This window comes from Lonchura striata, chromosome 2 (genome assembly GCF_050655825.1).
Source record: "Lonchura striata isolate lonStrDom1 chromosome 2, ASM5065582v1, whole genome shotgun sequence".
Taxonomy (NCBI): Eukaryota; Metazoa; Chordata; class Aves; order Passeriformes; family Estrildidae; genus Lonchura; species Lonchura striata.
In genome coordinates, this window is record NC_140704.1 from 27108261 (window position 1) to 27135494 (window position 27234).

A 27234-nucleotide genomic window follows, 5' to 3' on the forward strand; every position below is an offset into this window, starting at 1 on the left:
AAGGCAGCAAGAGAGCTCACTGTGAAAGGTTTACTTCAGGCACTATGTTTCATACACCAAGCAGATGCTCTGCCTCCATGCAGCCAGATTCCAAAAATCCTGCTGATGCACATCCAGCCTCGGCATCTTCTGCGAGGACTACTGTCTCCATCAGATAAAAGACTGCATATTTGCCATCATGTTGTTTGCTAATGTCTTTGATATCCTGAAGGACAATTCATTGTTTTAATGCATGATGTAGTGCAATTCATCATGCAGCAAGAACAATGCTAATCCCCTTTCCTGTTTGCATCAGCCATCACTCTCCAGCCCCTATTATATCTGAATCAATCTGAGCTCATTTGTATTAATCGTGAGTTGTTTGTATAGAAAAAAGCCAGTTGCAAATTATATGCATAGGTACCATACCGATGAGAAATAGAGTATTACAGAAGACAAAAAGAGGAAATGAAAATTATGTTTTATTTTTTTAGGTTTATAAAGCAAATAAAAAGGTTAAGAAAACAGCATAGAAACAGATATTACAGCAAAATAATATTCAGGAAATAGAATGTGAAAATGCAGATAAGCTCATTTAAAGGAGATTGAAGAACTTTCAAACTGGCAGAACACTTGAAACTCCCTTACAATTTGCACTCTTGAAGAACTGCAACACCAACACTGTGATGTTGCAGATACTTTCTCAAAGGTATAGTCTTTCTGGTACAGTACCAAGTTGAATGCTTTTGCACTATTTACCAATCTCTTCTCCTAAGTATGCAAGCTGACATTTATTTATTGTCATTTTCATAATTAAGGGTTTCTTAGGTTGTGCATCATCTTCTAGGATGAATGCAGCATGCTATTACTTGTAAAAAAATATTGTCTTTGACTCTTCAGTTTAGAGTTAAGCCTGAATGGAAATGACTCTTATTTGTTACATGCATGTATTTGTTACAAAATTGTGCCTAACTTTTGTAAAATAGTTTTTATAAAATAATTTTGCACCCAAAATAATAACATTGAAGCTAGGTATACCATCAGAGTTAAACTATATTCTTAAGTATTCTTTGATTCAAATCTACCATATTTTTCCATGGACATAATATGTCACAAACCAGTACATTTTAAAAGTTGACAGAACAAAAGAACCCTACATAATATGTCATTATAGTCATTAATATGTCTCAAGGCACAGGACAAAACCTGGATGTAAAGATGCTATGCCATTTAGAATTCATTAAATCAGAATTCTTAATTTTTTCTTTAGCTTCAATATTTATTAACTTATCAACTTGGATGCAAGCCAAAGGTGATTTCCATATTTCTACTAATGACTAAGGAATTTTCTTTTCTAATCTTAAATCTTAAAATTGAATCACCCATACAAAACCGTTGCAGACAAATACAGGAGTAATCCTATAAAAGAACAGTTAGGCTACAACCATACTTTTTTACATCATCAGACCTGCACCAAAGGATCAGTTCCCCCAGAGTTTTCATTAAATTCATTAAATGTAAGGTTAATGTCCATTAGATAATAGTCAACTAAAGGGGGTATACAAGCAATCTTGATATCCAGGCAATATTTATCAGAAATCTAGTCTAATGTATAGCAGAATATTAGCATAAAAATAATTTCAAGGAACAAAAGTACATCGGCTGATGTTTTGGTAACCAGATGTGGTCATGATGTGACTTTGAATGTTGTGAAGATACCTTGATTCTTTTGGGAGTTTTTTTATTTACTAAATGCTCACAAGATGCAGCTACTTCAAAGATATTCAAATCTTTTTACCTGTGAGTGCTCAAATATGTGATGCAAGTAAGATAAAAACTCAGACTAGATAAACAACCAGAACCCATTTAAACTGAAAAATCCTGGTACTGCAAGTATTGTATTTTTGTGCAAACTAACTTCATTAATTTTTCATTATTTGTTTGTTTGCTTTTGGTGGCTTTTAATGCAGAAAGAAAATAAGAAGCTGTTTCATTACTGTGGTATGTGTGAGGCTGAAGAAATAATGTCAGCAGCTGCCCTCAAGATGAGGTAAATAAGAGTGATATCTCCAACAGTGTGGTTACACTGGACTTCATCTTAGACTGAAAATGTCAAGAAAACAGCAATAAAGGCATTTAAGATGCAGCTATAGTCTCATCTACAGGTTTCCTGGCTTGAGTTATGGTAAGTAGCAGACAGTTAAGTCATGACCCAGACTTTTTCATAAAAACAAAATATCATCAATATTCAGGCAATAAAAGCCTGGTCTGAGACATATCAGTATTGATAGGAATTATTGAACACACGGGCAAACCATTAGATGATTACAAGATATAAGAAAGTCTTTAAAGGATTCATCCATTTGAAACAGGAGCAGAAAAATATTGCTGAAGACATACTTTTTGAGCTGGATATATGTTCTGCAATATGATTTATGGAATAGGAATTCCATCATCCTTTTTATTGTTCTGCTAGCTAAAAAAAATACTTTGAAATGGCAGTTTTCTTCTAAAATTAAGATTTATTGGAGAGATAATCAGAAAGATTAGACTTGTCAATGTCTGCTGGATATATGGTCTAAGCAACTCATTTTTCATTTTGCTAAACAATGCTTTAAGCTTATAACAAGTTTTCTAAAAAACACCCTTCTTTGCATGAAGTCTTATTTCAGTAATTTTTCTTAAGAGAATAATGAGGCAACTACCAGGTTTCTAAGCCATCAGGAGCAATCCAAGACTCCTAAGTGCTCTTATGTTGCTTCCAGAATTATTACATGAAAACTTTGCCCTTATTCAGTTTTATTTCTAATAATTCCTTTATTAAATTGTTTTATGTAAATATAAGAAAGCTTGATAAAATTACATGTTGTATTTCTCAAGTAGGATGAAATTCTACTGGTATCCCTGCTGTTTGATGCATTGTATTAATTAATAAGTCTTGTCACATAGCAGGCCTGAACATGACAGGAAAGTAAATTCCTCATTTTAATTAGTGGCAGGGTATTTACATATTTATCCATTTTTTTTTCCTCCCATCTATAAATATATTAGTGCTTTACATTAATTTTTTTTGTTTATAACTTGCACATAGTGTTTCTGTCTGAATATCAAATAAAAGCTTAAAGGAAGTCTTGGTCTTTTAAAGAAAATCTCTTTTCTCACTTAGCAACCATTCATCATCTAAGCCTAGGGCCTCCTGAAAGCTGCTGCAAAGAAAAGTGTGGATGTTCTGTTTTTTCACTTGCTTTCTGGCTGTCATTTTTTTATTAGCAACACTACAGGGGACCAATTATACCAAGAATAAACAAGATATCTACTTGGGTTTTTCATTATTTGACTGCTGAAGTTCCTTTTCCTCCATTAGAGATTTTCAGCAGAAAACATCCCATGGTTTTGCCTATAAACAGGATTTTGGGAGCATACTTATAGTATTCACTGGTGCAGAATAACCACAATCATAATGTTAAAATTATTGCAATGTCTCTGGGTTTGTGTCTGCACAATTGCGAGCTTCAGTGTGAATTTCAGTCTGGATGCACCTTACACTACCTTTAAAAGAATAATAGCAATGTTTCCTTGTTTCAAAAACTTTGCCAGAAAGAACAGCTTTAGCCAGTGGTCCCCTGCAGAGCATTCGGGAGATGTACTTGAGTTAAATAATAGCTGAGCCCATTTGGGCAGGTCAATGTCATCAAATTTACAACCTCTGACAAAGGCAAGGCCAAGCCTTGGCTTTGTTGGCCCATATGACTTATGACTTACCTTGTATATCCTTATGGCCTCACAGTATTTGTCCTACTGTAACTACCTTGGTAAAGAGGAAAATCACACAATGCACTCAGACAAAGAAAGGAGTTTATATCACATTAAGCCACAGGCTAGTGATTGGACATGAAAGTTTGAATAATGGACCACAAAAATTAATTAAGTTGCTTGTTCCTTTGACACTCAAAATACATGCTGGATTCAATCCCAAGGTTTTCCCTTGCCAGGTATATTTTTCATGATTGTGATTTAGAACACAATTTTCTGTTAAAGCTCAAATATGTAGTACCAAACAAAAGAACTGAAAATGAGGGCAACTACTCACACATCTATTCACACTAATTAACACTTACAAGATATGTGAGAGCCTTTGAGTAAAACTTCATTCTTACTTTCATCTTTATTTTTCTTTTTCTATTAAGTTTTCCTTCTTTTAATGCTCATAGGCTTCCTGAGTTAGCTTGTCTCAGAGCTGCCCTGTGTTTCTCTAAGTCTGTGAATACCTTCCTTGCCTGTATATGTAGAATTATTTCTTCTAGAAGACCAAAAAACACCAGCCTACTTATCATCTGAGTATTAAAAAACAATGACTACATTCATATTAAATGTCAGCAATAATGTGAGCAGTAGGATAAATTACTGTCCTTGTTAAATGTAATTTCTTATCCCTCACATGTATTTTATATAGACTATAAATCTTCTGAGCATGAACCCTTCCTCTGTCTGAAAAAAGAGTGAAGAGTTGTAGCTGCATATTTGGATAAATGTAGGGCAAGGATAACAGTGAGAGAATGGTGCTGTGAATGTGGTCTGCACATCCCATTTTTTGAATACAACTTGAGAGCTGATGGTTTTGTTTCAGTGTGTATGTAAGACTAGACATGCACATATAGTGTAGAATGCCAGAATCTAAGCTAAAAATTGTGCAGGGAATGATGACAGCCTTGAGGAATTTCAGCATATTTAACTGCTATTGAGCTCTGCACTTGCTTGAAAATACCTGTTTATTTCAAACTTACTATAGACTATTAAAATAATATTTTTCATAGAAGCTTCAATACAAAGAAGCTTTTTTTTTTGTTATATTGCACAATCTCTACAACCTATATACTTGATGAAAAGCATGAAAGAGTAGAATGTTTCTCTTTCAAATCCATTTGAAATTCAATCCAGCATTGAATTTCACCCAATAGCACTTACTAAGTTATGAGTGGGCTTAGGGAGTTAAAAACTACCTGATCGTGGTATTACCACGTTTGTTATGTCCTCTCACTGACTACTCAAGGAGGTTGTAGCAAGGTGGGTGTCTAATTCTAGATCTAAATTGAACTTTTCACTGATGTTTTTCATTATTTCTGTAAAGAAGAAGGAGTTTATAAAGGATCAAAAGCTCGGAGCTGCTTTGAGAATGACATTCTGTAGTCCTTCATCCTGAAAGGTGCCACATTGAGTATGTTTTATGTTGTACTTAAGAGAGGAAACCTTTGTACAAAAAATTAATTCCCTGAACGATGACAACAAAAAAAAAGGTCTATGTGTAGTTTGGGCACAGACTAAACATTGATATTTTGGTAAAGGAATCAAAATTATCAAAAGATCAATTAATTCAGTACTATTTTGACACAAAATAGAACACTTGGTAGCAGTGATCCATCAGAATACAATAAAGAATGTTTTGCTGATGTAGGAGCTCTTTTCTCTGACAAAACTCTTCAAAATATATTGGTCTGGTGCTTCACAGATAGCATCATGATTCAATTAGAATCGGGGTCTCCAGGACAACAGCTAATAGATTATGAGCAGCATAATGCTACACCAGTTCCTGAAAGCTGAATGAATGACAAATGACTCCAGGTAAAGGTCCATTGGGATAGAAATTGTGTGAAATACCAAGCTATCATCCAGTACAACAAATTTCACACAGCCATATATTCTTATTACTATTGCTACTTTAAAATCCAAAACTATTAGACTCTCCCTACTGCTGAGAAGCATTTTATTATTCTTCCAGTACTTAAAAAGTACTATCCTGCTTGATTCAACATAAACTGTGCAGAAATAAATAATGGTAATTGATTGTGCTTTTTTTATAATCAACTTCTGAAACAAAATGCAAAATAAAATAAGACTTCGTTTCTTTATCTGTCCATCTTTTCTTCTCTACTAACACGTAGATCTGTTGATCCAGTTTTACGAGAATGAAGACTGGTTTAAGTTTCTACAATGATTAGATTACAACAAACTTCATGAAATCTGTCTGCTGGAAGAAGAAGACTCAAACAAACATCTCTGATGTAAGGGAGACAGGAATTCTGGCAGAAGGAGACAGTTATTGACTGTGGCTGGAATCTGACAGATGGCTGCACAAACACACATCTAGGACCCTGGCTAGCCACAGCACATGCTCCTGGTGCATGTCATGAGATGATGGAAAACTTAGGCTCACTTTTCTTGGAAGAGTTAAGGGACAACATTAAAATCTGTAGGAAATGAGTTATTAATAATTATACGACCCATAAAATAACTTGCTTTTATTGTGTTTATTCATGTACTTGAAAGTTCAAAAATGTTAGGGAGCTTTTTATTTAATTGTGAATATTTGTTACTAGTGTATAGCAATCAAATAAAATGTTCCTGGAATAAATGGATTTCAAGGGGGTACTTTCAGATTCACAGAAAAACTAATTTCTAACAGTGAGTAGAGAATTGTATTAGAGAGAAGAACATGTTATTTTCCCAAAACCAAATTCTCCATCTCCTTTCCTTACTGCAGAACTCCTGACTGTAACCTTTCCCACACTGCCATTTCCTTACATCAGTCTTAACAGAGTCAGGATGATGCTTTTGTTTGACATAAAAATCTTTTAAGATAAACACTGAATTAAAGAAAAAAAGGAGAAAACTTTTGAGTGGAAAGTTTTCTTGACTATTATTAATATTATTACTACTACTATTACTACTGTTATAGCTGCTTCATGCTTTCTAAGAGCTAAATAGTAAAGCAATTTCTGGGAAGAAAGCCCTATTAAACAGGGTTTTTTTTCAAATCATTACACCATTTCTTATGTGAAATATAAGAAAGGCTTTAATATCACTATGTATGGAACATCTGTGTACTCATATAGGACTCAGAAATTCATCTATATACTTTAGCTCCAACTTATTTCCTTTCTTCCTTACAAAATGCTGAGATTGGTGATGAAGCTGCCAGTGTCTCCCTAATGTGTTCCAGTATGATCATCCTCATGATGAGGCTATCTGACATAATTACTAAACTTCCAAGGAGTTCCTTGGGATTTAGAAGAACTGCTCTCATTGCTTTTTACAAGATTACTGAGACTCTACTGCACGAAAAGCTTTGAAAATTTAATTAATGGCATTAATGACTACCAGGGCTAGAGTCAAATATATTAAAACAATTGAAATAATATTACCATAGTGTGTCACCAGAATTTTATGGCAGTTTTTCAAAAAATAAAGAATAATTCATCAAGGAATTTTGCTTTGTCTTTCCTTCAAATATTCTTTTCTGATGTCACCTGTCAGCCATGACAAATATTTCCCACAGTAATATTGTTTACTCTATTGGTGCTGTAGAAATGCATAAGTGTTCTTTTGTTTCATGTTTATAGAGAATTGCAAGTATTTTAGAGCTCTTATAAGCTATTGCTGAAGTGTTTGATACTGTGGTATTACAGTCAGTGGTCAGTTCTAAAATATATATGCATATCATATATATGCATATATCTTGAACTTTGAGGAAATAGAAAAATAATGAAGAAAAAATATAAATTGGTGAATTAGTTCTAAGCATATTTGTCTTAATGTTACAATGAATTATAGGGATGGGACTGGGAAAATTGGTGGGGATTTTTGAACAAATTGGGGCAAAAAAACTACAGTCTACAAATCTTGAAAAATAAATGTCAGCCTTTAGTATGATAACTGAGAGGAGACAGAACCATGGCCACCAGGAAGTCCAGAATCAGATTTTGATTGCAGGGCAATGGGAATTCTGCAGCGTGATGCACACATCTGACTGCAACACAGAATGAAGTAATGTTGATCCCAGTACAGAGCTAGCAAGGGAAGCATCAAACCAGCCTGTGTCCATCTTCTCTTCTGCTCATTTCTGCCTGCTCTTGTCCATAACACCTCTCTAATAGCCCATCTGTGGATACTTCCTGAGAAATCTGTAGCTATCAGCTGGAAGTCTTCAGAGGTAGAGAACAGGAAACCTGTTGTGATTCCTCAGTGGAAGAGAGGTATGTATGACACTGAGGAAAATGCAAATACAGAGGAAGGCCATGACTGCTGTGCTGTTGTTTGCTCAGATGCTCTGCTCTCTGATGAAAGCATCATGAGCCCCAATGCTCCTGCAAAAACTTGCACAGAAGACTGGCTTTTCTGGGATAACAAAGCAATCCAGGTCAGCAGGGTTTCCTGTGCCACTAAATGACAGCACTGCAAATTTCAAATGTAAAATAGTGGGAAGAAATTGCAGTCAAACTAAATTCTCTTGGTTGACTTTTCATTCATGTGGAAGCAGAAAAACCCCTGAACATTACATTATTACTCAAATATACCCTTCATCCTTTGTTTTCTGAGCTTTCCTAGGAAGACATCTTATTAACACCAGTTTGTAAAATAGCTGTAGTGTGTGACACAGATAAAGTGCTAAAAGTCTCTTGTGGAGGGTGCATTGATAGGCACTTAGAGAAGACAGTTTTGGGTGAACAGCACAAATGAGTTTCAACCATTTTAATGTTTCCATACTCAATAACCTTGTCCCCTAAGCTGTAATTCACCACAAACCTCTGCAAATTCTCAGGGCACTGCTGGTTTGATGATGGGATTTTTGTACTGAATGATGGGATTTACAAAATACATTGTGTTTCATGGCAAAAGACATTCTTTGTAAAAGGGTTACATTAAATTTGTAGTTGGAACTTGCTGCACAGTAGCTACACTTCAAGGGTTTGATCCGGTGGAAACATACCCAACAAAGAACTTGCCTATTGATTTAAGGGTGCACATTTTGGTTACAGACAGGCTAGTCACATAAGCAAAGCTGTGCATTATTGTAAATGTGCTGCCACAGTGCATGTTGTTTCACATATATTAACTTGGATCTCATGTCTCAGTTTCTCATTTCTCTCTTCATGCAATATACTTAATATATATCTATAACTCAGCTAAATTTGAAGTAGCTGACTTCCCTTCCCAACTTCTGTATTTATCATTTAAATAAGTATACAAACTAACAAACAGAAAGCATTGCTTCTGGACTTCATTTTTCTGTAATTTTTCATCTTCTAACAAGGCAGCTTATGTAGTTGGTAAAAGCTTTGGTAAAAAGACACTCTAATTGGTGCAGATGGATAGTGACAAAACCATCAGTTTATCTCCACAGCCGTCACTAAACAAAGGAGTTTATATCTATAAACTATAGTGTTTCCTCTTGAGATAGTTTCATTCTGACATTTATTTCCATTTGTACTCATTTTGCTTCTCACTGACTAAATTATTTCACAAATCAATTTATTTTTTCTTCATCATTCCTTATAGTTAAGCACTACTACAAAATTGTTTGGCCCAATTGATGTACTAAATGCAGTAAAATGTGTTACCCCAGAACTACATGCCTCAGAATGTGACAACCTGAAAATATGTAATTTTCTTTGTTAAAGTGGGTTCAAAAACTGTGAAGTGTTTCTTTTTATTAATTCTTGCTAGGCAGATAAATTTGCTCTATTTCTAGTCCACTATAGTCAGTTCTTAAAGTAATTTTTCAGCATTTATCTCACAGCACGAGAAATGTTTTATTTTATATGTTAAGATTTAAAGTTAAAAGTTGTCCATCTTGGCCTAATTACGTGGTTATTCAAAATATTCTCAGAACAAGTCAAACTGCTGAAATTGCACTGGAGAAAAAGCAACTATGCTTTAACTTGGTCAGAAAACTAAGTGAGAACCGTAACTTCACTATTGATTTTAATACAAGCTGCTAAGTAAAATTCCCAATGTTTCAGTGCAAATCAGCTAACTTGAGTTAAGCAAATCCATTTAGCATATATCATTATTAAAGTTCTTTTGATAGTGTAAGTACAACTAAGATGCTGGAGACCATCGGGCTCATTACCCCATTTTTAGGCTACTCATTCTCAGTCTGCTTCATGTCAGAAGGATGTGCCTGCTCCTATTTGGTTTTAAACTACAAGACAGGAGCCATTTAGGGCTTTAAAGTACCTCCAAACCTTTAATGCTGATGCTTCACGGCACTTGTATTCATCTAGATATGTGTTAGGCTTATCAAAAGAAAGGTCTGAGTGTATCTGGGCAGCATGGGCATTTGGTGTGGTTGGGAATGGAATGGAAATTGTGCTGAGACAAAACCAAGATACAGAAGGATGGAAAGTTGTGTTATCTCAAGTATGAAATGTAAAAAAGAAAAAAAGATATTTCTTATTAAGGCATTAGCAACTTGTTTTATTTAATGTCATCCTATTCCTTCAGACAAAATTCTACTTGCTCTATCCATTTCTAGAAGCAAGGCTCACCTGGACCTCAGCTAACTGCACATATCCAGGGCCCCAAATGTTGTATACACTGTGTATTCATTGATGGCAATATATGTGTACATATTTTTTCATAGCATGCTTAAGAGAACGTTAACAGAATCCATTCGCCATTTTCATAAATGCTGTTCCTAATATCAGATGTTAAATTAATAAAGTGAATTCCTGTCACTGATTGCACTGACCTTGCAGGTATTTAGTAGACCCACAACTTTCAAAATTTTAAGTTGCATAATGTTTTATTGAGCCACACTAAACTGTGTAAACATATAGTGAACTCAAATGGTGCTGACCCAGACACATATGGTTCACAGGATACTCATATAGTCAAGTAACAAATATCAATAAGTTCTGGAAACAAAAAAAAAAAAAAAAAAAAAAAAACCAAAATGATTGAGTTTCTTAATAAATTGACTTACATGAATCATTTACATTTTAGTGCAACTACTATTAAAAAAAGAGCACAGTTATTTTTAGAATCTAAGTATTTTGGTTTGAATCACAGCTAAAACAACACATTTCTGACAATTTTGTAAGTTTGTGTACTAATATTATCCTGTTAAGTTTTGCCATATGCATAGTATAAAATGGAATGCTTCAAAATTCTGCAATATATTACCAGAAGATTAATATTGCCTTAAGTTTATCAGGAAGAAGTATACCTAAAATCACTGCTTAATTTGAATTCAGTATAAATTCCTTGGGGTTTCATTTAAAGGAGTAAAAAAAAAACTCACCATGAAGCTTTCAGATTTTCCATTTCTCTCACAAAGAGAAAGAGTCATTGAACAGAAATTTATCACACTTTTCCCCACCTTGACAGCCCCTGGAAATGGAAAGCAAGCCCTTGAGCCTGGCCAGGTATCTAACAGTTCTGCTTATCATGCAGTTTTCTCCTCAGCTCCCCCTTCCAACACTGGATAAGGGCAAAGACTATCTGCATGCAATTTCAATTTTTGGGATGTCTTACAGTGACTTTGGTTTTATGTACCTTGTTTAAGGTGCATAAGGCTAGTGGAAAAATAGTCAACTTCCTATGTCTGTTGGACCCTTGACAAATAATTCTCAGCGTTACCCACAATTTATTAGCTACTCCAGTTTATACTTTGTAAATGGTACAGATACTAGAAGAAATGTTTTGAACATGTTCTGATACAGTAGACTTTTTTACAACTTCATATTCAAGGTCTAGGAGTTTTTCCTGTTTCTGCAATAGTAACTGGGATTCTCTGTAACATAACAATGCAGTTCTGGTTATTGCCTAAACATTTTGTACTCCATTAGATATAGTACTTTACTTTTTCCTCACAGAAGGAGCTGCTTGGGATAAGAAATAATGCAGCACTAGAAAAGGAAATCTATATGTGCTTTGTACAGGACTGTGTAGGGTTGGTGATGAGCTTAACCCCCATGCAAAAGTGCTCTTCATAGTCCCAGTTTCTTAAATAAAATCTCTTTTTATTCCTATGAAGGTCTAAAAACCTTTTTCAACATCTGTGCTATCAGCTGGATTTTTGTTGTCTCGTAATAAAGAAATTACTTAAAATCGAGTACAAAATAATAAAATACTCATTTCCTCCTTCCCCCCTTCCCTTCACAACACTTGCCTCTATATATAATCTGTTTAATTTATTTTTCCCATTCTTTTTATTCACAGTATGTCCACAATGCTGAGTTTAGGGTTGAGGTAATTTTACAATGTTTATCAGTGCCAGTGTTAAAATAAATTGGACCAACTTGGTGTTTTCAGCTGTCAGAGTTCAAAAGTGAGAATTATAACCATCCATGCTGGGAACCAGAGATTTGGTGAACTCTAAGCTTTTCTTCAGGCAGAGGAAGCTACACTCATGCTTGTCAAGGAGATTAAGGAGAAATCTGATTGAGTCTGGAAGACTATTGCTGCAGTGGATTACAAGTTTGATCTCTTTTTTCAGGGATAAACAACCTCAAGGGCTAGGACACTGGAACAGAAAAGCAGATAATATCACTGGCTGTGAAGAAAAAAGTGTGGCCATATGGCAGGCTCAATAAATGAAAGCAAATGAAAGTGAAGCAATCAATTCAATAAAAGAATGGTTGTGTGCTGTTGTACAAAATTGACACTTTTATTTTTGTATTTGTAGATTAACATGCACTCTTTCTCCAGCTCCTTTCTATCTTATTTATTCAGACTGTATACTCTTTTGGAAAGGTCAGTCTAGTATTAGGGCTATGCATTGGATCCTGGAGCTGCCATAGTGCAAATGTTTAACATTGAGTTTTTGAATAATAGATTGAATGACCACAGGGATAAAGATTTATAGCTGCTGGTGGAGTGTGGAATTTCTAAAACTGCATAGCGCGCTACATAAAAAGGAGGAAAATTAAGGAGTATTTAGCAGCTGACTAAAAATACATGCCCTCTAACTCTTTGATCTAAAGACCATGAATGTATTCAAAAAACAATTAACAACTAAAACATAATACAAAAATTGAGATTGAGATTTTCAGAACTGGACATTTCCCTCTAGACTGCATGTGCTGTTTTTCTTAAACAGGTCTTATTTGTGAATATAAAAAACAAAAAATCCTCACCAAACAACAACAACAAAAAGAAAATGACAAAAAAAGCATTATTTCAAAGTTCTCCTTTGTAATATTTATTATATTCAAAAGCTATTGCAAGACAAAACATCACACATATGTATATATCTACTATATACACTATTTTACTTATTTGCAAAAATAAGGCTATCCTAGAGCAACCAGTAAGTAAAGCAAACCACAGTAACACCCAACAGCATTAATTTCAGTGATAGCACATCTGCACTAAAAGCAGCTTTCTCCCTTCTCAGTGTATGCTTTCTGAGTAAGATCAAGAAAGGATTCTGATAGTTTTAACTCTATCCTAAAGCAAGATGATCACTAAAGCAGATAAACTATTAATCTGTTTAAAACTTGTTACTCCTGTTTTGCCAAGGCTGAGATGCTTTGCAGCAAAAAAAGCAGCCAGCATTCTTCATGCCAAGAATTAGACATCTCATACATGTTTCATAAATGTTTCTCCACTGAAAACTCAATGATTAAGCAAACACTAGTTCAATTTGCAAAAGCTTCCACTAATGATTTTTAAATAACTCAGAAATAAATCTTGGCCTCATTTAAAGCAACAGTAAATTTTACCTCTATCCTTTAGCAACAATACAAACCCTTTCAAATTTATGTCATGCCAGTGTACTGAATATTCTGATAACTTTTGCTACAACTGTTAAATTCCTAAATACCTAGATATATGGCTTTTTACAAATTTTAAGGAGTTCAATCTCCTTAAAATTTGTATAGGTTAATCCATGCTTACACCTGCATTGACTGTTCATAGAAAATATTCACTTCAAGAAACTAAGGTTTCATAGTAAAGCTTTGCTATTTATAACATAACATCACCACACCCTAAAATTTTGTGAAATAGATCAGCTCTCAAGTAAGCACATCTTATAGCAAGATGGAAAACCTTTCCACAGAGTAGAAAAATTGTGTCTGAAAGAATGTTGATAAAGAGTCCTCCTTTACTTAGAAAATCATGAACTACATGCAAGAATGGAGAAATATTAATAAACACCATCAAGATTTGCTTTTCAAGTATGCAGGAATGCCAATATGGAATATTAAAACACACTAAGAAATAGGCTTATGGCCTGTAATGCATTATGAGCATAATCCTGTCTTGCACCTCACACAACTGGGAGCCCAGTGGAGAGAAGATAAAGAGATATTTTCCTTTCCAGGCAATGAAATGGCAAGAGAGCTGCTCACAAACAGCCACCGGGTGAGTTCAGTAGCCTCTGCTGCTGTAATGATGCACAGATGTAGGTGCAGCTGGAAGGGCTTGAAGGGCTGGCACAGCGCTTGGTGGACCACTTCCAGCCCCGGCAACACAGAGCTCAGCTGAGAAATCCTGCCTTCTGCTTCCCCAACATGAGGGACTCTCCTTTAAGGACTGATGACCCTGTAGAGATTCAGCTGCAAAAGGACACACCATGCTCATGAAGTAGAGAAGACCATATGCCATTTAATTATCACAGGGCATTTAAGCTCTGTAGTGGCTTCATGAATGTCACTGTATTAATGAATGTGGAACATATCACCTGAATGGTAAATATTAAAGAATATTTCATGTGTGTGTACTATATCTATATATAAAACATGCACTGTGTGCATATATGTACACATTTTGGTAGAAAGTACTTATACTCACAGCTGTACACAAAAAACAAAATCACTTACTTGTTATGAATGTTCTTTGTCCTGTTTACATTTTGTAGTTTGCAAGCACATAAACACAGAATTCCCGTGGTTCTTTTTTCATGCAATGGTCTAAGTCCCTCAATCTTGCCCCTTAAAATCATAAGCTATATTCCAGAGCACAGAAATTCACATGACAGAGGGCAGTGCTGCACTGCAGTAATTGAGATGGCTCTCAGAAAGCCTGGACACCAGCAGCCATGGCCTTACAGCAGTGCAAGTACCTCTGATGGCTTGAACAGATGCCATGTGCTGTGGTCATGGCTGGACTGCTACTAGTGTGAAAAACAGGCTTGTTTGCCCAAAGTCACACTGCTGCGAGGCACAGGACTTTGCTGAACAAGTTTCCTTAAGGCTGAGGGTGTACTTGAAAGCAAGCTGTGTGGTCCTTTAATTGACAGCATTAGCCAGAACATCCAAGTACACCTCTCACTAGAAATCACAAGTTAATTTTTCTTCTCTGTTGGAAGTTGCATACATTAATTACTCCAAAGAAAATTAATATAGTCAAGATTGCTTAAAAAATGCAAGGTTTATTTGGTTTAGGGGACAGAGACAAAATGCAAAATAGTATGCATTCTACAGAATTAAAGTCACTGAGTCAAAAAATTGCATGACAACTGAATTTGCTAATGTTAAATGCATTTGTGTGCCTGTACAAAATAGTAAATATATGAAGTAGCTGTAAGAGTCCTCTCTGACATCTTGGATTTGTAAAGCAGCTTTTATGAACAATCTCTACCTATCATGGGTTTAACCCCAGCCAGCAAACAAGTTCCATATCTCTCTCATTTTTCCTTGGTGGGGTGGGAGAGAGAATCAGAAAAGTAAAAACAAAAAGACTCATAGGTTGAGATACAGACAGCGTAATAGGTAGAACAGAAGTCACAAAGAAGGAATTAATTCACTGCTTCCTTGGGCAGGTAGGTATTCAACCATGCCACGAGAGCAGGGCTCCAGCACACCTGGAGTAATGGTTATTATTTGGGAAGATAAACATTATCATTCTGAACATCCCACTCTTCCTTCTTCTTCCCAAGCCTTACATGCTGGGTATGATGCCATATGGTATCAAATACCGCTTTGGTCAGTTCAGATCAGCTGTCCCAGCTCTGTCCCCTCCCAATTCCTTGTGCACCCTCAGCTTGCTAGTGGGATGAGGAGCAGGAAAGGCCTTGACTGAGCAAACTCTGTTCAGCCACAGCTAAAACATTCTTCTCAATATAGTTTCCAGCACAGATCCAGCACACAGCTTCATACTAGCTACTATGAAGAAAATTGACTGTATCACCACCAAACCCCACTGAAAATCCAGTCCTAAAGGGAAATGCTTATCTCATTGAAAAACAATCAAAAAAATCAAAAAAATCAAAAAATTCATTTGACAGTGACATATTAAACTGTGGACATTCCTTCCTTCCTTCCTCGTGGAACCTAAAACAGTCAGCAGGCTCTTAATACAAAGCCTGCTGTAGCTGATGGGGAAATATCTTTTTAATTTCAACTGGTACCTCATACAATAATACAAAATCTGGTTTGAGACAAGGAACACCATATGCTTCCCTTCTGGATCTACAAAGATTTCTACTTAGCATTAACAGTCTCTCAGTATAAAACAAAACAATACAGAATACAAATACTTTTGTGTCCTGTACCATTGCATTTTTAAGTTGAATATTTACTATATTCTTTCTGCATATGGCACATAATTTATTTGGTTTTATGCTACCAAATAACATGTACCATCTTGAAAGAGGTGACAATGTTTTATTGATTTAATATACAGTGGTATTGTTCTGCCCACAATATGAGATCTCTTCTTTTTCAGATAGATCAGGTTTCCATCAGATCATCAATTTGTTGGTAAATATTTGGGAGTCAAGTGAGTTTTATATTGAAAATTCTAAAAAGTTTTACTTGGATCACTTAACTTTTCTGCTTACTCAGAAATCTGTGACACAGCTGTAATGAGATGTTGATGGGGAAAGGTGTTATTTCTTTTTAATGTGAAAGTAGCCAGTGATTCCAGCATGTCACGAAATAGCATAGCCTCACAGAAGGAAAGCTCGTGACAAGAGGAAGATATATGAGTGAAGTGGATTTCTCAGGGTAGTAAGCAGAAACCTTGGCTATCTAGCTGAGGAGAAGATGAGAGAATAAAGACTGAAGACAAGAAAAATGGAGACCTTAAGCAATATATCTATACACATTCATATACTGCTGTCACTGAGCTTTTCTCATTTTCAATAAATGCGACATACAAACAAAAAAATCCATCCAATTTTCTATGTCAGAATTCATGTACAAAAACATTTCCCTGTGACAATAATTTCTAATGGAGAAATTCATTATACTTCTACTGCACATTTTACATCCTCTGCTTTCCTATGCCTGAGTGAGTAGGCTGCTTGTTTCTGTCTCTCCATTCTCCTTGCTTTGGCTGTAACAAATCTCTCTTTCTAGGGTCTTCAAAAGCTCATTCTTCTTTCACATAAAAGTTCTCTGTAATGACTGAGAAACAGTAAAACACATCCAAATAGAATTTCAGATGCACTACTGGACTGTTTATTTTGCATTTGATGTGCCCACAGTCAGATAATGGAATATTAAGCTTCATTCAGAAGTGCTCCACTGTTCCTGAAGCAGACTGTTGAAGCTCCATGAGGCAGTAAATGCAGCTACGTGACTCATCCAGCTGCTGGGGCAAGCACCTACACTTCAGGAGTAGGAGGTCTACTGCTAGGTACAACATAAATCACATCTACTGCCTGACCACTGCATACTGCGCTCTGTGGTCGAAACAGTTATTTGGCAAAATGCTCTAAATTTGAGGATCTCATTTTAACTTTGCCTGTGGTTCTCTATGCATTATCGGCCCAAGCATAGGTTAATAACTTGTAGAATTTGTAAAAACTCAACTCTGCTCCACCTACCAGGTCAGCTGTGAAAGATTTGCTTTGATATGGGAAACAGGAAAGGTTTGAGTCACCTTTTTTATACTCACTCTGTAAACACTGCTTGGCAGTCTAGATCACTTTTAAGTACTCAGTTGTTTTAGTCTGGGCCATTAATCAACTCCTGACCTTATTCCCCTCTGCCAGGGATTGACAAAAGCAAACAATTGCCAGGGACCCGGATAAAATGGAGGTCAGGTAGCCATTCTTCAGAATCCATCCATCCATTAGTGAAAATAGTACTTTCATATTTAAGTGTTGCGCCACCAGCATAAAACAGCTCCTGGAAATTTTATCTCTCTTTATTTTGGGGAGAGTCATACCCAACTGCCTACTTTGCTACACTTCATTACAGAACAAGTACCTGCTCCAGTATCTGCTGCAATGCTTTGAGTAACAATCTGCTGAAAAACTCTTTCTGGTGATGCAGGTTTTAATTTTTATACATAAAAATAAAACTAAAATTAAGATGAAAGATCTTCTGAAATCCTTTTCCATTTGAAAGCATAAGACAAATTTTGTTAAGAAACAATAACATAGGTTGAAACAAAATACTATGAGCTTAAACTAATGTAAATGGTTACTGAGAATTAAGTCATTATGAGAAAGCATAAATTAAAATATATACAGTTCAGACACAGTTCACATGTTTATTTTACTTGTTGGAACATTTTAGAAACTGTGCTTCTATGAGGCAATGTAGAAAGAAAGAATGCTATTTTCAAAATCACCCATAAAATTGTTTTTTATTTCACACTAGGGCACTAGTACAAACTTGTCATTAGTAGTCTAAATTCAGAAGACAGTGCACCAGACCTTCTTCTGCAGTTATTCTGCTACTGCTTTATTATTTTGCACAGTAATTGAAACTCATTAGAATATCATGCTTTTGTCTTTACTCTCAGCCTAATTCTCACTGCATCCTAACAGACCAAGCAGTCATGGCTGGTGTAATAAACAACTTCTGCATTGCCAAAAATATGCAGAAATTGAAGGACATAAACTAAGAAAGCTCCTGCACTAAATCCAAGAACTTATTGTAATTGATGTAAAACCTGATGCAGCTCCATCTGTCTATTCCATCACATGTCTGTTGCTCTTTTTTTCCCTCCTGGAATACCTCCTGAACTTACCCGGACTTTTATAAAGGGGTAGGAGAGAGATGACTTTCACATGAAAACTTAAAAAAAAAAGCTTCAATGATCCTTGGTCATTTAAAGCACATTATCTTTACTGCTGGGCTGAAATTTTCTCCCTTAATCTTCCATGAAAGCTAGGAAGTTAAATTTGTTTGACTTAACATGAAGATAACAAATCATCATGGAACTACAGCAGAAGTTTGAAACTGGGATGAAATTCCACTTTCTTCGTGTTAATAACAACTTCTATCTTCCTGCTCTCAGTACTGAGGAAATCTTATTAGATTCAACCCTATTTTTAAACAGCTGGGATCAAAATCTTCATTCAGACACACTGGTGCCACTCCATTAAATTCCAGCAGTGGCACCACTGGTAGAAAAAGAATGGCACTCAAATTTTTCACCATTAAGTAATCTGTTTTCATTACCTTCTCAGCAGTTTGTTTCATTTGCCTGCAGTAGAGAAACTAAAATTAGAAAACATTTCATGTTCATAGTTAGTTTGCTTCCAATGTGAAAAAAACAAGTCTATAAATTTGTCTATTGGATTATGGTTTGTGCAGCTCTCTTGTAAAGTTGTCTTTGCATTATAGTGATGAACTGTAAATGGTGTAGTGCATTATTTTGTCCAAAGTAATTCAAATTAATGAACCTAGAAATATTATTTTAGGTGACTGTTATAAAGCATTGACAATACCCATGAATATAACCAGCAGAATTTCTTTTCTTCTTTTTAATGTATGCATTGCCATGTGTTAATAATCTATTTTCTGATCATCTTCAGAATTTGCTGTCTCTTGCAGGAGTTCCACTTGCCAGTCTTGCAATTCTAGTAGCAAATGAATGTCAGGTAAATGCTGATAGTAAACTATCAAAAGTTTAAATACTTTTTTTTTTGCCTTTACTTGCATACTTATGGTCACATTTCACATTACCAAAAGCATCACTGATTCTGACTGAAAACAGAGAAGAAAATTAAAGTGTGGTGATCTCCTAGCCTCTTCACCTTGTAACTGTGAGAATTAGCTTAGAAAGTTAGTTTAGAAAGTCAAAACATTATTTTTTCATTTAAATAAAACTTCCAAAATAGAGAAAAACAAAAACAAAATGCAAATTATTTTTCTAGTTCAGATAAACATTATTCTGGATGCTAAAAATGGATTTGCTTCTTAAGAATGGAGGAGATTTTTATCTTCTTGCATTGTACTGGCTCACGTCATTCTTACTTACAGTGTTAAGCCTGACCAAACAGACACAAGCACTTGGAAATTCTTGAAAAAGAACCCCAAAGCCCAAAAAAATTCTTCCAAACTTCACAACACCAGAATCAGCACATATTTGAGAAATATGCCATCATAGTAGTGTCCAGAGACAGTCTTAAGAAGCTTAAAGATCAGAGGAGCATATGAAATCATTTGAGCTTCACAGAAATTTCTCATGGCTAAATACTGATGTAAAGACCACTTCTAAGGAAAAGTGAATGGATCACAAGAGCAACAAGTCGACCAACTTCTGGATTTCAAAAGAGAGGACTGAAGAGTAAGTCTTCTATTAAGTAATATTAAAAAAACCTTCTGTGGCAACGATGCTAATGAATACCTCTTTTCTGTAGTTGTAACAGACCTGCTATGCTTCACTTTGTACTGAAGAAGTGGTTCTACAGCTCATCCAGTTGCATCCATAGTAAGGCTGGGCAGTCAGCAGAGCCAATAACTCAGTCTGCACTTGCACATCTCTCATTTTTTAAAATTAGCTCATTCAAGATACATTTCTAAAATTCCTGTCATAACCTCTCAATCTTTCTTCCTGACCAAGTATCACTAGTGAATCAGCATTTAACATATATTTCCTTATTTTAAAGGTCATTCAATAGTCATGCACCAAACTAACTATAAATGTAAGGCAGAGGTTGAAAACAGATCTGAAATGTATTCCTCAGATGACATTTGCCTATAAATCCCACAAAAAATTTAAATTATTCTTTTAATATCAGGCAAACCCTTCTAATTTCTTAGAGGCAGCTAGATACAAGGAGCTTTCCTTACTGCAGGCAAATAAAAAAATGTTGAACATGCTGTATAGAATATGTGTTCATGTGCCAGAGCTACAGAAACCTGTAAGTCTTTCTATCCTAGATGGGCAGAATTAATTTCCGATTTAATCACTCTGCTGCATAATCAGGACCACTGATGAGGCACAGACTAACTCTGTTAACAGAAATCTGATGCAAGCGCAATGCTGTAGCATGCACAGTGCTTCAATGCAAAAATAAGAGGACTCTTCTGTATGTGGCTCATGAAAAGGACATTAAGACCAAGTGCACACTGACCATTCAAAAAAAACCGTGCCACAAATCAAGTGCCTGTGTCCAGTTGAAATCTAAGACAGCAGAATATCAGCCTCTTTCAGATAACACATCTGCTCAAGCAAAATTACAAGACATGGCATTAATGAAGGATTTAACTTTTCCTACTAATGATGGGATTTCATTGTTTCATAAAAGTTAATAGCCAAAAGTAAATATAAGATGTAATTCTAAGAATCCAAACTGCAGTCACTTCTTCACACTGTCTTCAGGGAATTCTATCTTTGGATTCATGAAGAAAGACATAGGTGATTGTTTTAAAGTAGTCCTTGAATACTTCAATACAGACAAAATATTGCCATGCTGGCTGTCTTTCAACAATACCCTACAAAAATGGAGGGGAGGAAGGGAGGAAGGAAGGAAGGGAGGAAGGGAGGAAGGAAGGAAGGAAGGAAGGAAGCAAGGAAGGAAGGAAGGAAGGAAGGAAGGAAGCAAGGAAGGAAGGAAGGAAGGAAGGAAGGGAAGGTTGTTTCTTACGATATTTATTACTTTTAAGATGGCAAATAATGGTGACTATTGCCCACTACATTTAACATAGGATAGAAGTATATCCCCACAAGAAAAAGGAGAAAGTGTCCCCTCAGGATAATAACTTCTAAAATAATTAAACTTAGAAAATCTTAAGTGTTATGTATTTTTAGGAGCAAGTATGCTGTAATGGGCAAAGACAGTAACACTGAATTAATTGCCTTTTGTTTTCTAGTCTATCTATATTTAAAGAATTATGTAGCTTAAGCACTTGTTAAATATATTTGAAATATACATTGAAGTGCCTTTATTAAGGAAGACATAAGCCTATGTCAGCTGTGCACAAAAAGAATAACCTTGTCTCACCTACGAATTTGGTTTACTTCCTGGATATTGGTCTTTTATAATGTCCAGAGAATCTGTATTTGAAGAGATAAAATTCAAATGAACTCCAGCTACCAAGCTATAAAACACAGTTCCCGTTTTTACACAACATACTTTTAAAACTGAACAAAAGTGTTGCAACAGTTCTATTTGGATCCAGAGAGGAACCATTCCCCAAGGACACCTATGGGCTTTGCTCACCACTGTAATAATGTCTCATGTCATAATACACATTTTCTTATTCAGACTTCATGAGAGCCTTTCAAGCAAATGAAAACTGAGTGAATCCACCAGTTCCGTAAATAATAAAAGGATAATCTGAACTGCTACCAAATAAATGATATAATTTTACCTACAAGGCTGTTCCATATAAAATACGTCTTTGCAAATATCAGTTATTTTCCAATTACCACTGAATAATTTTCTTCTCCAAGTTCTTGCTGCTTGATTTGCCTTTATTACTTGTAATAGTTGCTATAGTTATCTACATTCTTGGAGTCAACTTTAAGCAGAGATTATCAAGATAAGAACAGCTGTACTCTGTCAGACAGCCCAGAATTAATACCCCTTATCCAAAGAAGTGCCAGATGTTCACAGTAAAGCACAAAGAACCTACCATAAGTTACAGACTTGCAAAGATACTTTGTCTTCCCATAGCAAGACCAAGCCAATAGCAATACTCAGCCAGGTACTAAAGTGCAAGATTTTGCCCTTTCTGAAATGTATTTTTGTTCTTACATAAATAGCTAATTATTTCCCAAAACCTGTATCCTCGTCTGCTATGTGCTTCACTTCCTTAAATCTGTGATCCACAGGAAATCTTGACAATGTTTGTAGAATTTGATTTTTTAAATATTGAAAGTTGTCTGTTTATTAAAAAAAAAAAAACATCTGCTTAACTTGAAGAGAAAAAAGTAAGAAACAAAAACTTTTGGAGAGCACAGTCTGGCTTTTTCCTTCCCTCCAGCAACATATGGCAACATCTGCTCCCTCCCTGATGGATAATGACTTGTTGGCATTGACTTTTCTGCAATCAAAACTTCTTAAAGTGGCAAGTAGATAAATTCAGGTATATTAAAAAATATTTATGCATATACATAAATGTATGCTTTCAAGTTTTTGAAGTTTGGTATAACTGCATGAGCATGCAGTTATTTTTCTGAGATCAATACACTGAGCATAAGGCCCACCATAACAACTTTGCTTTCTTGTCAAGGAAACATGAAATAGCTTTTGCTTACTGACAAACCATACAGCAGCAACTGTTAATAGGACGATATTGTCATTTTGCAAAATGAAAGAGCAGACACTTCAAGTTTTAAACATTTATTAAGCCTCGTCAAAACAGTTTCAAACACATGACCTGGTGCTGTGTGAGGCAAATTTAATTTCCTGGATGATTAAACATGACACTTGTGCGAACAGCTTCCGGAAGACCTTTCTGTGCAGCTTACAGACATTATTGTGTTTTTAGAAGTCAGGACGGTCCTTTTTCAGTCTACTGTAGTCCATATTAATCGAGAACAACTAGGAAAGAGAAGGGAAAGAATATGAATTAAGAAGCTTTTTTCCCTGGTATTTACTAAAAATATGCATCATTGAACTTCTGCCAGGAAACTGAAATCATATTTTGAATCTGTGAACTGGGTGCTAATAAATAAATAAATAAAAACTTTTGATAAACAGTAACTTTTTAATATTAATTCTACACCCAGTATTAAAAGTTCTGCATTTAAAATGAGTGGTCATATCTTCCACTAAAGAAAACCAACAGTGTCTCTTCTTAACTCCCAGAATTAGAAGTCCATTCAGAGGAACTTTCTACAGTACTGATGAGTTTATCCATTTTGCTCACAATCTATGGCTCCTGCATATTGTGCCACATGGCAAGCTGGCTTTTGCCGTCAAAGCAGTGTCTGTGAACAGACAGCAGCACAAAAGAACTTTTAGAGCAGTGCTAGAAGAGTCAAGTTTGGTTTAGGTAGCTGCATCTAGAACTGCAAAGGATGACAGGAGGAATTAAAGTCAGAAGAGATCCTCTCACATGCTCAGTTTATACTATTATAATTGGATTCTGTTACAAGCAATCCAGAACAATGAAAGGACAATGAGTTTACAAACTAACTGCATATTTTGGCATCACAGCCTGACTTGACATCAATCATGTGATAGCACAGTTTTTCTTAAAAACAAAAAGATTAAAAAGCACGTAACTATCAGTTTGATTATTTTTAGTTACATCCAATTTTTATTTTTTTTTAACTTTCTTAAAGAAAACACAACAGCCTACATCACATTCAAATTGCAACTTTCTCTGCAACTCCTACAGTAATGCTCAGGTTGTCAATTCTTTTCTTTGGAAAAAAGACTGAGGAAGTTAATACGACAAAAAGAAGCTTACAATAGAAAAAAAAATCCCATCAAAAGCTAAGACTTGTATAACAAGAACTTTTTACTAAAGAGTCATCCTCAAATTAGAATGTATGTCCTTTTCATATCCCATAAGGCAGATTTGGAAAAAATGTCAGCAGTGATTCTCACACCCAAATATGGCAAACCCAGAGGCTGTGTTTGCATGTTAAGGCAGAAGGGGAATGCTACACGAGTCATCCACTCTTTAAAAGAATTTGTGCTGTGCACTATGCAGGACTAGCCGAGTCTGGATATTTACAAACCAGCAACATTCCAGAACTGGCAATGAAAACAAAGAATGAAATGTTCTTCTTGGACTTTTAAGGGAACCACAACCTGTTTTATTTTGGAAGTGTGGGGTTTTTCTGTTTATTTCAATGATTTGGATCGTAGTATATGGTACCAAACAAGATACTACCTTTGAAGACACAGTAGGTTTGCTTTTTGTAGCATGAAAATAATCTTAAAATATTCTTAACAGCAATCTACTAAAATAGCACAATAGGACAATGAAGCTGGTGAAGGGCACAGAGAGTAAATCATACAAGGATTGTCTGAAGGAGCTGTTGTTCATCCTGGAGAACAGGAAGCTCAGGGGTGGTTGTTCACTCTCTACAACTCCCTGAAGACGATGTAGCCAGGTTGGCCTCTTCTCCCAGGCAATCAGCAACAGGACAAGAGGATACAACCTCCAGCTGCATCAGAGGAGGTTCACATTGGACCTCAGGAAGAATTTCTTCACTGGAAGGACTGTCGCACATTGCAACAGATTGCCATGGGTGGGGATGGAGTCACCACCCCTGCAAGTGTGGAAGAAATTACTGGATACGGCATTTAGTGCTATGGTCTAGCTGACAACATGGTGTTCAGTCAAAGGTTGAACTTGATAATCCTTGAAGTCTTTTACAACACGAATGAGTCTACAATTTAAGGAATCCTCAAAACTACCAAATGTTTTAGACATCTTTGCATGCTTCTTCATTAGCTCTATGAAATTATTTTAATATCAGCTAAAAAACATTACTATTGCATCCAGTTACTTACAATATTGTTTTGTTTTCAAAAAGTCAACTGCAGACCTGAACTCACAGTTACATTAAACACTGACATTTTCCTGCTTCTCATGAGTAAAAGCCAACAGCTTATTCAGATCTTCTGAGGTTTTGTCCTTCTCCATGTAGTTTATTTCTGAGTATTATGAACCAGTAAATTTTTCCCTCTCACTTATAGCTGCTTTTTTCCTAACAGTGCAATAAATATGACTGCTTTAATACAGACTCTTTTCATCCCATTATCAACCACCATTAGGAGAGTTTTAAAACTCAAACTCGGCTATCTCTGCTCAGAGCTCTAGAGACAATCAAATGCTGCACAAAAGGAATACATCACTCATCCAACTACTTGCCCATATAATCAAACATCCTAAAGCAGTCGGCTACACCTCAAATACGATGCTTCATAAAAATCCGTATTCCTCAGTTTACCTTGTACTGGTCATTGGGAGCCATTTTGTTCCAAGGTTCTGGGTTATTTTTCTTGTCCCAGCTATTGAGAGAAATGCAAGATGTGAGAGAATATTAACACTATCTTCAAAATTTAAAAAAAAAAAAAAGTACTGTGGTTATTAGGTCACTGAGTAAGCCATCCAAGCAAGTTTCTACAGAAAAAGGCACTGTCCTTTGTCAGCAGTCTCTAAATATCATGGTAAACAAAGAGATTGCCAGATCAAGGAAAGCTTCACACACTTAATGTCAGGTGATACTGGATGAAGACATTAAGGCCTCCAGAAACACAAAAACCAAGGCAGTGGAGTGTAACATATGCAGCAAGAGGACTGTCACTGGGGATTGATTACTGAATACATACCTAACATCAGGGTTGAACATTGCCAAACGCATAAGATACAGGCTTGCACCAATACCTCCAGATCCAATGATCACAAACAGAGGGATCAACTGCAATAACAATACAAAAAGTTAAATATCATCCTGCAATACAACAAAATAGTATTGATACATAACACTTCTATGTCAGCTATAGCAAGCCAAAGAACAATCTTTGACTTTACAGACACGTGGCCCTCTAAACCCCTGGCCTAAGTTCCCTATTTGCAGGATATCCTTGGAATCATTGAGGAACTAACAACTATGGAAAGGCAGGTATGAAGAAACAGTCCTACATTCAGAGAGCAAACCCAAACCAACAATTCCGTTACGTGGCGTTTTTGCGACAGACAACCCTCCCTTCACTGCCAAAATGCCCCTACCGTCTGTATTCGGGTTACAAACCCAGAAACACGGGAGGGCTAGCGTGGGGGCAAACCGCTGGGCAAGAAAAACGGAAGGGCAACCTCGAGCCCTGCAGCATGAGCAAGGCCGCAGCAACCGGAGGGGAAAAGGGACCTGGCCGTGTCTGGGTGCAGGAAAAGAGACGGAGGGGCGAGGAGGACGCGACCGGGACACCGATGGGCGGCAGGGAAGGGCGGGCGCGGGGCCGGGTGCCCGGGCTCAGGTACTCACGGCCGGGTGCTTCTTCGCGTGCGTGAGGACGGTGCGCAGCACCATGGCGGCGGCGCGGGGTGGCGGTGGTTCGGTGGCGGCGGGTGCGGGCGAAGCTCTCGCTCTCTGCAGGCTCCGCGGCGCTGCCTCCCCCTTCAGCCGCCGAGCCCCAATGTCACCGAGGCCCCCGCCGCGGCAGGTGCCGCCGCCGCCGCCCGGATGTGGCAGCTCCGGCGTTCGCCTGCTCGCCCTCCGCCGCCCCGCGCCGCCGCCGCCGCGCCGCGCCGCCCCGCGCCGGCCCCGCCGCGCTGCCCGGCCCGCGCGAGCCCCGCGGGAGAGCGGCCCCGTCCCGCCGGCCGCGCGGGCGCCGCGGCGGGCAGCAGGCACCGGGCCGGGCACCCCGCGCGGCCG

At 36.7% G+C, this 27234-nt stretch overlaps 1 protein-coding gene across 1 annotated transcript; it reads right to left on the bottom strand.

Moving 5' to 3' along the window:
• Positions 1-23223: 23223 nt before the first annotated feature.
• COXFA4 (cytochrome c oxidase associated subunit FA4) lies at positions 23224-26994 on the bottom strand. Its single transcript, XM_021538348.3, has 4 exons — positions 26845-26994; positions 26192-26280; positions 25810-25870; positions 23224-23440 (listed from the first exon to the last, which is right to left on the bottom strand). Exons 1-4 carry the CDS (start codon positions 26887-26889, stop codon positions 23384-23386), a joined length of 252 nt encoding a protein of 83 aa, XP_021394023.1. The 5' UTR covers positions 26890-26994; the 3' UTR covers positions 23224-23383.
• Between the last annotated feature and the right edge of the window lie 240 nt (positions 26995-27234).

What these genes read in the sequence shown, in the direction of transcription:
- COXFA4 (XM_021538348.3), bottom strand. Translation starts at nt 26,889, where the DNA reads ATGGTGCTGCGCACCGTCCTCACGCACGCGAAGAAGCACCCGGCC. An exon ending in ACGCGAAGAAGCACCCGGCC is followed by an intron (nt 26,281 to 26,844) that starts GTGAGTACCTGA and finishes TTGTTATTGCAG; the next exon opens with TTGATCCCTCTGTTTGTGAT. An exon ending in ATGTTCAACCCTGATGTTAG is followed by an intron (nt 25,871 to 26,191) that starts GTATGTATTCAG and finishes TTCTCTCAATAG; the next exon opens with CTGGGACAAGAAAAATAACC.